This window comes from Danio rerio, chromosome 24 (assembly GCF_052040795.2).
Source record: "Danio rerio strain M-AB ecotype USA chromosome 24, GRCz13ab, whole genome shotgun sequence".
In the NCBI taxonomy this organism is placed as follows: Eukaryota; Metazoa; Chordata; class Actinopteri; order Cypriniformes; family Danionidae; genus Danio; species Danio rerio.
Genome location: NC_141044.1, coordinates 843,721 through 857,528, shown reverse-complemented (window position 1 = coordinate 857,528; position 13,808 = coordinate 843,721). Strand labels below are relative to the sequence as shown.

General features: G+C 40.1%; 1 protein-coding gene across 3 annotated transcripts in view; it reads right to left on the bottom strand.

The window, feature by feature from the left end:
- The window catches only part of stk17a (serine/threonine kinase 17a), a 44,217-nt gene that overhangs the window by 17,939 nt on the left and 12,470 nt on the right, over positions 1–13,808 (bottom strand). For all 3 annotated transcript variants that reach the window (XR_015524307.1, XR_015524308.1, NM_001089337.2), the window contains 1 exon segment: positions 4,197–4,409. Coding sequence is in view for 1 of the 3 variants with exons in the window: in NM_001089337.2 (NP_001082806.2) it covers positions 4,197–4,409 (213 nt within the window). In the remaining 2 variants the exon portion in view is untranslated.

Here is a 13,808-nt window from a genome sequence, read left to right as displayed (position 1 = left end):
ACACGGCTGGCTTTATCTTAGAGGAGCTGCATTATATTCCAATGGCAAAGTGCAAATGCCTTGACATGCATGTAAAGATTCCAGTCTCGTTCGCAAATAAACTCTTAAACTGAAGAGACTGAAGGAAAATGAAGTTATTTTTTTAGGCTGATATGGCTAAGAGATTTACTTGCAATAAACCCTTAAACGAACACTTTTCTCCTAGATTTAACAGTAGAGTTCAATTGATATCTTATCCCATTCTGCTGATCTACCGGGAGAACTTTTAGCTTAGCTTAGCATAGATCATTGAATCAGATTAGACCATTAGCATGTAACTCAGAAATGACCAGAGTTTTATTTTAGTTTTTCTATGTAAAGCTTGACTCTTCTGTAGCTATTTCATGTATTAAGACTGAAGGAAAATGAAGTTGTTGTTTTCTAGGCTGATATGGCTAGGGACTATACTCTTATCTGGGCGTAATAACCAATAAACTTTGCTGACAACATTATTTGTCATTGTCAAACTGCAAATGCCTTGACATCCACGTAAAGATTTAAGTCACATTCGCAACAAACCCTTAAACACTCCACTTTCTTTTGGAAACATACTCATGCTACACTCTTCACGAGTAAAGAAGTTGAGTTTTGCCATTTCTGAATGCGTTCAGCTGATCTCCAGGTCTGCCGGGAACACTTTTAGCTTAGCTTAGCATAGATCATTGACTTGGATTAGACCATTAGCATCACTCTCAGAAATGACCAAAGAGTTTCATCAGTTTTTCTATTTAAAGCTTGACTCATATGTAGCTACATCATGTATTGAGATGGAAAATAAAAATTAGTCTGGCATAATAATCAGGAAACTTTGCTGCTGTGCCATGTTTAAAGCAATGCAATGATACTATACAGCACCTGAAACTCAGATCATTTGCATGTTATTTCAGCTCAAATAGAAGTGGTTTAGGGCCTGCACCAGAGTAAACATGTTCTGAATCATCTCCCACTAATATCTCCATGGTTCCAAGGCTGTGTAAGTAGATGATCACGTTGGTTGTATTGATGAAAGTTAGCTGATTATCAGGCGCTACGTACTAGCAAAAATATAGTTCCTAGTCATATTGGTCTCTATAAAAATAGCAACTTTTATTTTCTGTCAGTTTTAATACATGATGGAACTACAGAAGAGTCAGTGTTTCAATAGGAAAATTATCTAAACTCTTTGTTTTTTTGAGTATTTGAGTGAGATGCTAATGGTCTAATCGGATATAATGATCTATGCTAAGCTAAGCTAAAAGTGCTCCTGTCAGACCTGCAGATCAGCTGAACAAATGCACAAATTGACGTTTAGTGTAAAAATAGCATTTTTGCAATAAAAGGTGGAGTGTTCCTTTAAGAATCATCTGCTGCTTGCTCTTTTGAAAGATAAAAGCGCAGAGCCATAATGAAATGTAAATCATCTGCTCCAAATCTGATCAGATAAATCAATCCAACTGCAGATCAAAAAAAGTGAAATCACATCTGAACTCATTGTGTGTGTGTGCGTGTGTGTGTGAGTGTGTGTGTGTAAGAGAGAGAGAGAGAGAGATATGGTTCAATGGAGGTCAGAAATGTGTGACCCACTTCATGCCAAATGAAATAATGTGTCTGTGTGAGCTCTCTAGGACATCAGATTGGCTTCATATGACCAACAACAGGATAAAAAACACTGGCTAAATTGAAGCGCTCAGACAAACACACACACACACACACACACACACACACACACACACACACACACACACACACTGAGTGAATTCCCCCTGCAGTACAGTAAAGTAGGTGAAGGACTGCAGCAGCTGTACAGTAGATGATGATGATGATGATGAACAGCCGGAAACTCTTTGTGTCCTGAAGCTCAAAGTTCCATGTCAATGTCAGCACTCGACTGTGAGGGAAACCCAATACACCAGTGCACACAGAGCATACATTACCACGAGGGAAGAGCACTGTGTGTGTGTGTCTGTGACGGAGAGCAAGAGAGAAAGAGAGAGTCTGTGTGTCTGTCTGTCTGTGTGTGCGTGTGTCTTTGTCAGTGCATGCCTGTCTGTCTGTGTTCGTCAGAATGTGTGTGTATGTCAGTATATGTCTTTGTGTGTGTGTGTGTGTGTGTGTGTCTGTTTGTCAGTACATGTCTGTGTGTGTGTGTCTGTCAGAATGTGTGTCTTAAGTATGTCAGTGTGTGTGTGTATACGCCTCTGTCTGTCTGTCTGTCTATGTCAGAATGTGTGTGTGTGTGTGTGTGTGTGTGTGTATGTCAGTACATGTCTTTGTGTGTGTGTGTGTGTGTGTGTGTGTCTGTCAGAATGTGTGTCTTAAGTATGTCAGTGTGTGTGTGTATACGCCTCTGTCTGTCTGTCTATGTCAGAAGGTGTGTGTGTAAGAGCACATGTGAATGTCAGAAAGTGTGTGTGTGTGTATGTCAGTACATGTCTTTGTGTCTGTCTGTCTGTCTACACAGCTCAGAATGTGTGTGAACGCATATCTCTGTCTTTCTGTCTCACTCTGTGTGTCAGTGTGTGTGTGTATGCATGTCTGCCTTTCTATGTGTGTGTTTCTGTGACTTTGTATTCATCACATTGTGGGGACCAATTGTCCCCACAAGTATAGCAAAACCAGTCAATTTTGACCATGCGAGGACATTTTTTGTTTCTAATGAGGAAAACGGCTCAAATCCTTCAGAATGCAGTGTTCTGAAAATGTAAAAGTGCCGACTGTTTCCTGCGAGGGTTGCTTTAGGGAGAGAACATACAGACTATATAGAGAATATACAATAGCAACATCAATACAGCGATAAAGAGAGAGCCCATAAAGTGTGTGTGTGTGTGTGTGTGTGTGTGTGTGTGTGTGTGTGTGTGTGTGTGTGTGTGTGTGTGGATGCGGAGCGTTGATGGAATAGCGACTGCTCACCCAGGCATGCTCAGTTTGGCTTTGGGGGGTTTATATGTGGATTAGTGCTCTGGTTTTCTCTCCATATTCTCGGCTCCGTCTCTTATTTCAGTCTGTGTTCTATACCTGCACTGATCTCAGGTCTGCAGTCTGAGTTCACTCGCTCTGCACTTCATTAATTGGATAGGATGGGATTTCACCTCAATATTTAACAGCGTGTCGTGATCCTGGATGTAGATTACTGCTCAATTCACGGCTCAGTTTTTACTTACCAGCCTGCAAAATCCCTCTGCAGAGACTCAATCAGACTATTATAAGCTCTTAAACCTACAGTATACATTCTATATAGTGTGCATGTTGTTGTTATTTATATTCTTCTTCTTTAATAGTACTATTTCTGATTTTGTATAATAAGTTATTCCTTTTTTTGCCAGTATTTTTGTCAGATGCATGGTTCTTTTCCTCCTGCATTACACAGAATGATCACAATATAAATGTTATATACTTCAGTCTCTAGATTAACATTGAGAATTCGTCACAAAAGGCTCACAGAAATCAGCAGAAAACTGAAAAAGATTTAATCTTTCAATCTATTTATTTATTAAAGTAAATGTTTATGTATTATACTTATTCATTTTCCTTCAGCTTAGTCTCTTAGTCTAATAAGGGATTGCCACAGTGGAATGAACCGCCAATTACTCCAGCATATGTTTTAGGCAGCGGATGCCCTTCCAGTTGCAATACAGTACTGGGAAACATACAACTAGTTGTGCTGTGCAGATCATGGGGTATTTGACCTATACTACATGGCAGACTTGCTCCATGCATTTACCCTAGAGCAGATGATACCCTAGGTAATCTCGTTTACACAACACTGGAGCAGTAATGTGATTGGCTGTTGTCTTCTGCGAAGTGTAGAAGCTGATATGTTTTGTGAATGAACCATGAAACACAGCTACATAGGTGTTGCAAACTTCATAGCATCATGTAAGTATCATCTCCGCTCAACAAGGTAAAGATGTTCAGTGAGGAGCATCTGATAACCAAGATGTGCAAGAAGGCAAGATTGGAGCAGCTACATTTGAAGTCAGAATTATTCGCCCCATTGTATATTGTTTCCCCAATTTCTGTTTAACGGAGAGAAGAGTTTCTTCATCACTTTTCTGATCATAATAGTTTTGATAACTCATTTCTAATAACTGATTTCTTTTCTCTTTGCCATGATGACAGCACATAAGTTTCCTAACATCATGCAGACCTATCGGGTATAGTATTGAACAGAGACTCACTACTCCAGGACGAGCACCATCTCGCTGGGCATCTCGTAGACCTCGTGTAGATTCACCACTCGTGGACACGCGGCTGCGAGTTCCAGCACTGCGATCTCATGGATGATCTCCGTCCGGCAGTCCTGACCCTTCCTCCTCTTCCTCATGTACTTGGCTGCAAACTCCTTCCCTGAGCTCTTCTCCACACACTTCCTCACCACTGCGAACTTGCCTCTGAAAACCAGACGAAACAAGAGGAACGCTTGGTTAGCAGGCAGAATATTGCATAGCAGAAGAACAGTCATGTAGATTCAGTGTGGATCAGAAGCATTTGGAAACCGTTTTAAGTCAGCATGAAATTAAAATCGACTCTTCTTATATTTAGATAGTTTCCCAGCGCCACACAGCAGCAAATATAGTGCCAATAAAGTCCATACAGTACCTAACATTTCATTTACACTTGATCCTTACATAAACACATTCATTCATCTTCAGCTTAGCCTCTTATTTATCAAGGGTCACCACAGCAGAATGAACCACCAACTATTTCAGCATATGTTTTACACAGCGGATGCCCTTCCAGCTGCAACCCAGTACTTGAAAACACTCATACACACTCATTCACACACACTTATACACTAGGGCCAATTTAGCTTGTTTAATTCTCCTATAGCGCATGTGTATGGACTGTGGGGGAAACCAGAGCACCCAGAGGAAACACACGCCAACATGGGGAGAACATGCAAACTCCACACTGAAACGCCAACTGACCCAGCCAGGACTCAAACCAGTGAGCTTCTTGCTGTGAGGGAACAGTGCTAACCACTGAGCCACCCATATAAAAACATGTGACGCCCCATTCACACGGGGCTTCAGCGTCAACGCTTGACTGAAGGCGTGTCTGAAGTTGGGGCTGAAGCAATTGTCATAGCAGCGTCAGCCAATGAATAGTGAGCAACAGGCCACTTTCTAGCTGGTGTTTTTGCATACATCGATCTGATTGGCTGACGCTTCCGTCGCTGCTTGAAAAGTTGAGCAAGTCCCAACTTCTGTAGCGAGCAACGCCTCTGAAGCGGCGCCGACGGATCCACAATGCAGTTCGGCAACGCCTGACGTCACCCATTCAAAGTGAATGGAAGCGTTGACTCTGACGCCCCGTGTGAATGGAGCGTGAGAGTATAATTTTATAAAATATTGACCATTTAAAACAGCCATGTTCACAGAACTTTAATAACATAAGCTGAGTTAAATTCTCCTAATGTTCAAATGCAGCTTCTGAAATATTAAATCAGCTGTGGATTATTTACCAAGAATTACGCATGAATTAGAATTAAGCAAGAATTGACAGAATTGCTCAGTTTATTCATGCTGCTTTTGACAGCAGCACAGTAAAACTGTTAAAATAACACTGTAAACAAATTGAATTCAAGCACTTTCAAGGACCAGTGTTTATCTTCAAGTGCTTTTCAGGCCTTGAATCAATGGCTGTTTCTCAATATGCGCTGTTGCGTTCTCATGTCAACTGGTGGATGACATTTATTTAGAGGTATTTTTTTAGCTAAATAAAATAGTATTTTGTAGTCTGGTCGGCACAGTGGCTCAGTGGTTAGCACTGTGGCCTCATAGCAAGAAGGTCGCTGGTTCGAGTTTTAGCTGGGTCAGTTGGCTTTTCTGTGTGGAGTTTGCACTTTCTCCCACATTGGCTCCATTTTCCCTCTCAGTCCAAACACATGCGTAGAAGTGTGTGCGTGTTAATGAGTGTGTATGGGTGTTTCACAGTACTGAGCTGCAGCTGGAAGGGCATCAGCTGTGTAAAACATATGCTGGCGGTTCATTACACTGTGGTGACCTCTCATAATAAGAGAATAAGCAAAAGGAAAATAATGAATGGGTTTTTTGTAGTTATATCATAAGAAACACTGTTATCGTAACACTCAACAACAATATCGATAGTTCACCGCTTTAGTGCAGCACTAATTTCCTTGCATCTCATTAAACAGCACGGCAGGTTAGTCACATGCACAAACACAAAACAGCTCCGTCCAGATCCTCTATTCAGCAGATCTGAAGGGTTTTAGGTTGCTGTGTGTTGAGTGTCTAAAGATGGCACACTTGTTATTATCACCCCAGCTGAACGTGTCTTTGTCTCTGTGGCATATTTGCAGGATGAAATCACCCTGAAGCCCAAACCGTCCCTCCGTGTCCCACTTTTAGCACTGAGCAAGAGGATGCAGGAGGGACAGGGGAAACACACACATTTATACAGACTACAATATTAGAAAAAACTGACATTGCAATATTAGAATAGAAAAATATTGCAAAAAAGTTATTACAAACTCCAAAATTTCAAGTAAATTTGATATATTTTTATGCTTCTCTGAATTTTTCCAGTTTTTAATTTTATTTATCATGCTTCCCAACATTACTTTGGTCTGTGACTTTCAGTTTTTGTAAGATTAGTTGATCAGTTTTATCTTTGGTATTGACCAATCTATGTATCTACACATATACAGTACTCTCAAGTATCCTGTAGAAAGTATTAATCCATAAAACAAATCCATAAAACAGACTGAGGATTGATTTAAAATGGAGCGAGTGAAGTCTCTGATGTGCCGTTAACATTGGCTGAGACCTGCTGCATGTGTGTTACAACACAGACACACAGCTTGGCTCTCTGTTCAGAAACACAGCAGAGGCCAAGATCTGCACAGGGGAGGAATTATCCTCATAATATAAACAGCACACATAAACAGCCCTGCCAGGGGGATGCCCAATCACTGGGATGTCCTGAACTGGCCTTCTCAGCAAGATTATTGTAGTAAACACAAACTAAATCTAAATCATTTTTGATAGAACATTCAAAATAGAATAAAAAAAACACTGTACATGACAAGCTAAAATAAGACGACAAATGAATAATAAATAGCAAGGATGAATAATAGTTTTCAGAATTAATAAGCAGTCATTCTGTAGTGTAAATCAGAGAAACACCAGAAGATTTTTACAGATAAAAACAAGGACTTGAATCATTTACAGAGACATTCAGCACAGCTCTAATGGAAGTGCTCCACAGAATGCCTGTGTTCTATATATGCATGCAGGCGACTGTGAAAAGCCTTGTTTTAGTCCTCTGGAGGACAAGCAAAAATACACGATCTTTGCATGGAGAAAATGAAATGCACATCAGCACGTCCTTGCAGTGACCGATGCTGGAAATCTGCAAGATCAGCTGAACATCAAGTATGAACCAAATGAAATGATGTATAAAACAAGCTCATCTGTCATCTGCTAAAGCCATCAGTGTTGGCCAGAAAAATGAACACATGGCATGCAGAAATATGGAAACAGGCAACTTAATGCACAAATACCAGGCTGGTTTAGGCCTGTCATGAATCAATAAATATGACCCTATAATGTCCCAGTCATTATGAGGGATTCCCTAAACCATTCATTTAAATGATCCATTCAAAACAGCTCATTCATTTAGAAAAAAACTGCTTAACATTGATAATTAGCTTAGAAATAGTCATTCATATAGGGGACAAAAAAGACACAGATATGTTCTGCTCCAGCTTTGTTTACACTATTTTTATTAATAAAACAAAAACAAATACTGCATCTAAAGTAAAACTCAGTCAATATTACCTTGTTTGCAAACGTGTTGAAAACAGTTTTAGTGACCTAATTAATATCTTATGAACATAAAAACAAATCATAAAGGGATATCTTTAATACCGTAGCCATGACAAGTTCTAGAGTCACTAGATACCACACACTTAGCACTACACAGATGATAATAAAATTAGAAGTTCAGTCTAGAAATGCACATCTGACAGCGGGATCGATTGAGGTTCAGTTCATTTAAGAGATTTATTTTCATGAAAACTGTACTACTGTATGTGTAAACATTGCAACAGCCTCATCCTAAACACTGCATTTAAATGGGCTTCATCACACAAGCAGTGCTTTACCACTCTCAAAATATTGTTTTGTACAAAGAAAGAGACAAAATGTCAGCTTACACAGGGATAAAATAAAAAAAGCAATTATATTGTAGATTATCAACACATTGCTCAAACATATCGCTGTATTCAGACCTGTAAATTAGCCAAAATGTGTGTGCTGACCATGTGAGAGTCACGGGTTCAGAAAGTCATGGTTTCCGCCATCAAAAGCACATTTCCTTTATTTCCATCCCCATTCTGTCCAGAACTCCTCAGATTTACGACACACAGCTGGGACTGCCTTTCTTCAAAAAATGTGGAGATTAACGGGTTAGTGGGGAAAAATGCCCTTGTTCTAGACTCTCCCAAAAAACCTGCTTGAAGTTAAGCATCTCTGTAATGAGCTTCTTCAAGACAGGGAGATCTTTGACTGATTTTTAGAAATAAATAAGGCCACAACTGAACATGGAGGATAATCTCCAAGTGGCGTTCTTCAAAACTAAACGAGGAATAGACTTGGCCTATTGGTACGTGTATGCCATTGTGTGCAGTGTTTAAAAATTTATCACCACCTCAGAGAATATTGGGGGTCGTGGGCCATGGGCATTGTTATTTTGAGGGTCACAGGCTGAAAGGTTTGGGAACCCCTGCATTAGAGCATCTGGCAGTAGTACTGATAACCTAACAAACAAGAGTGAACAATGCAAGCATAATGGAGTTACATCAGAGTTTATTCATCATATGTGTTTCCATCTGCCATTATTCACATTTAACCTTTTTCTAGTTCAAAACTACCACAAATAAATGCAAAAAAATAAAGAATATGTAGTGAATTAAGGGATTTTTATTCTAAATTTGGAGTTTCTGTTGCTTGTTTCTCATGCAATACTTTAAAAGGTGCATTAAAGTTGCAATGGTGAGGAAAGCCAGCTGCTTATGTGTTAAAAACTAAAATGCTGTCAACAACACATCAGAATTACTTTGTTAAAACACGAAAGGTGATATTTAAAGACATGATGAGCATCTGTTTTGACTAGTCTCAAAGTTTCAATCTTCAAAAAGAACATGTAAAAGTTGAGTAAACTTAATATTTAATTACAGATGAATTTTCAGCATCATTACTCCAGTCTTTCAGAAAGCATTATAATATGCTGACTTAATGACCAATGAACATCATCCATGTTAAAATTTAGATTAAATAGATATTAGGGGTGATGCAGTGGCGTTGTGGGTAGCACGTTTAACTCAGAGCAAAAAGGTCGCTGGTTTGAGCTTCGGCTGGGTCAGTTGGCATTTCTGTGTGGAGTTTGCATGTTCGCCCCATGTACGCGAGGGATTTCTCCGGGTGCTCCGGTATCCCCCACAAGTCTGAAGACATGTGGTATAGGTGGATTGGGTAAGCTAAAATTGACCGTAGTGGATGAGTGAATGTGTGAATGAGAGTGTATGGATGTTTCCCAGAGATGGGTTGCGGCTGGAAGGGCATGCGCTGCATAAAACATGTGCTGGATAAGTTGGCGGTTCATTGCGCTGTGGCGACCCCAGATTAATAAAGGGACTAAGCTGAAAAGAGGGCGACGCAGTGGTGTAGTAGGCAGTGCTGTCGCCTCACAGCAAGAAGGTCGCTGGTTTGAGCCTCGGCTGGGACAGTTGGTGTTTCTGTGTGGAGTTTGCATGTTCTCATTCCGTTGTGGCAACCCCAGATTAATAAAGGGACTAAGCCAAAAATAAAATGAATGAATGAATGAATTTTGATATTATTAATGATGCATTTACGGTAACTTAATTTGATGCATTCTCGCTGAATAAAATTTGACATATTCTTTAAAACAAATCTTACTGATTTACAATGTTTGAAGGCTATAGTGCATATGAAAGTTGACATTTAAAATGTTGACAATGACTTGGATTGGATTTAGGCCAGAAAAAGACATTATTAGATATGATTTAGACATGATGGTCATACACTTTTACATTTAAATTCAGTTCTCTTGGTCTCTCAGTCTCTCTCTCTTTGTCACTTGCTCTGATTTCTTATTTTGCCATTTAAAGCAGTACTTACAACCAGCATGAATTATGAATACAATGCTCTCCATATTGTTGAGATTTTGAACAGTATATAATATACTGTATATAATGCAACCCTATTAATGTAATTATGTATAGATGGTACGGCTACTGGTAATAAAAGTGCAAGCCTGCAGCTACAGTACTGCAAATGTTGAATGAACAGGAGCGTAGTAAGAAGTTGGAGCCTCATGACTCAGAAGCCAGCATTCATAAAGCCCAACAGTGTGCTAATCGCTGTGATTGAGACTGATTCAGAAGCACCTTCCGCTCCTTTGAAAAGCTAATAGGCTTTTGCTGCCCCTGACTGCATGGCTTTGGCATGCCTTCATGCCACGGCGTTATGTTAATCTGCTCTCGCTGCTCACAAATACGAATGCCACGAGGAGACGTGATAAAGAATCCCTAATCTCTCGCATAATATCTGCCACTCCAGAAGTCTCTGTCCCTGCTGCCACTTTGAGGACAAGTACACATGAAATCAATACTAAGCGGAGTGATGTTGGTAGGTTTGCGGTGATCAATTCATCTGTGCATGTCTTTAAGAAAAACACTTTGCCCTTGTAATCTTAGGTTGAAATCTAAAAATGCACTTCCTGTTTGTTTCAGGAGTCTGAGGTATTGACAGGTGGGAGGTGTGGTTAAGTATATTAGCCACACCCCTCGGCCAAACAGAAATGGCTAGGAGGAGGTGTCTGTTCGGTTGATGTGGTGCAGATGTTTAGTCAAATACGACTTCTATTATTGTATGGTATTCAGAAAGTGCTCTGTGGTAAACCGAAGCTGAGGGCCTTTGAGTTCTGCAGCCGCTGGGAAGACGGACTGTGATTTGCAGTCGGTGTCTTTACAAACGAGCAGCCGTTTCAGCACATTTGCAGACTCAGACAGCACCCGAACCCAGCGGCTTTCATGTGTGCAGGACGAGGGTTGGCGGCAGGGTCATGCTTTATGTGAAATAGCGACCATATCGAGAGCAGATGTCCTGTCTGTTTGAGTCTAGAGTTTGTGTGGTCGGCAGCCAGACATGCTAGAAAGCTCCTCAGAAAAATCCTGTGCACGCAGAAGACTTTCACTAGATAGGTTTCCATCTAAAGGTGCAGATTAAACTTACAAACATTTGTGAATAAAGCAGCATTCTTCTCACAAAAGAGAATAAATTGGTCCCTTTCTGATAAACGTGCACAAATAATGGTCAGAGAAATGAAGTTTGAGGCACTGTTGGGATTTGCCACTGTGGTGTTTAAATTAGCTGCACCTCAGAAGACACAGCCAAAGACAAAATGCAATGAACACAGGAATGCGGTAGCGTTTAAAGGCATGAGATGCTCTTTGGGAGCACAGACAGATGCTCAAGACAGTTCTGGAGGGAATAATAATAGAGGAATAATAATATTGAAGCACTGTGAAGACGGACTGACGGAGGGCTGAGGCCTTTTACAATCAGCAGAACAACATTTCTGATGTTTGACAATGTGCTGCAAACTCCATTAATGCAAACTCACACTTACATCTGTCAATCATCTGTTAAAATTTACTGACCCTGGAACTGATTCAGTCAATGCATTTGCATTGTTGTTTACACACCTACTGGGATGTGCACATCACACATGTGCATTTGCATTACGCACCTTTTGTGCTATATTCCAAAATGTGCATTTAAATAGGTGGATGGAGGCATTGCTGCTGTCCTATAATACAGTAGTCAACATTTGAAGTGGATCAGAATACTTGTTTATACTTGTCTTAAGACGAGATTGGTTGTGGTTCTCAATAGCTTTTAGAAAAACTTCTATGAAAGGATTTCCCCACAAAAAAAACTGAGTAGTGCAAGCCATAGAAATGGGAGGGTTTCAAACATTGCTTTCCAAGTCCAACATGAAAGCTGTTTTAATGGTGCGAGGCAAACACAACATACACAACGAAATGCATATTACACATGCTACAGAAAACAAGGTAACTACTTTAAATCACAATTACAGGTTGTGATTTGACGGAAGAAGCAACTAGTAAAAAAAACTGTACTGATAAATATAATGACAAAATCCCTGTCAAGGGTCGCTGTCTTTGATGCTGATCTTGCCTTTAATAACAAACAGCTGGCTAATCCCATGTGGTAGGGAAGGTTACTGTGGCTGTTATCAGTAAAATGATGGGACCACAGCACAAGGTTGGGGCTTATGCTGGGGTATTGGTGTAAAAATGTAACCATTTTCCCCTCACAGCCTCATCTTTACACTTTCCAGTGAGTTTCAGTCTTTAAATGGACTGGGGGACAAAAAGAAACAATCATTCACAAGAGTGAAGGAAAAAAGCAGCACAAACACCCTCTGGAAGTGAATATATATCCAGATTTGAGCACTCCAGGAGCTACAGTACGGCAGAAGATTGATAAAGAAGCTATTTAAGGTTACAATGACTTCAAACTAACAGTATTCTGTATAATCAGTTGGAAATGCATGACATGGGCAACTTGAGGCTAAATACCTTAATCCTCCCCAGTCTCTGAGCTTCTGTCTACTAGAAGGTGACATCACTGATACAGACAAACCAACAACACCTCCTTTACCATTCAAACAAGAATGAAAATCTCCTCATCATTTACTTACTCACACAACAGTGGTTGCAAATGTTGATGAGTATTACAAAAGCAGTCATAGTAGAAACAGAAAACACTATGGAAGTCGAGGTCTGTTTTCTTCAATAAACCCTTCTTTGTGTTCAACCGATGAAAGAAACTTAAACAGGTTTGGAACAAGTGGAGAATGGGGAAATGATGAGAGAACACCATAAGAAAACCACTGGGGGTCATGAAGTTGTAAATTTAGCTGTGTGAAACTCTAAAATAAATTGTTTATGAAATTTATTTATTTATAGATATATTAGTAGCCCCTTTCACACAGTGATACCGGTAAATATCTGGAAAAATCCGGAACGACTTTACCGGTAAATTAAAAAAAAGCGCTGTTCACACAGGCGAGGACGTTACGGAAATTTTCCGGAAAACAGCATTCACACATCCATTCCAAAATACCGGTAAATTCTGACATCATTCACCACAAATGAGCTTTAAACGGCTGCGCTTGTGTTTGTAAACATTTGACTAAATTACAAACTCTGTGGATGATCAATATTGTGAACAACTTTCGCAGGATCACTTTCGCATGTCGAGATGTTCATAATATGTGTGTGTGCAGGCGCTCACAGGCTGTTTCACAGGCACACGCAAAGCTTGAAGGTAAACAAACAACGGCTTATCATAAGCATCTCATCGATGATTATTTACACAGTTGGCATTAGGAAGAACATATAAACGTGATCTGACTAACTTCTAGCAGCTAAATGTGTCTGGAAAAATATTCAAAGGCTTTTATTCTCACAAACCGCGCGGACGTAAATGCGTCTGACTGTTGTGATTGGCTAAAGCAGACGTCTCACGTCAGCACGTTCTAGACGTGCACGCGCTTATTACGGCAATCTTCCTTCTGCATTCACACAGCGCAGCATTCCGGCAAACTTCTCTTTCCGGAAAATAGCCAGAGCGAATTTACCGGTATTTTCAAAAAGGACCTGTTCACACATACAACCTTTCCGGAAAATTGTCAGCAATTTTCCGGAAAGGTCT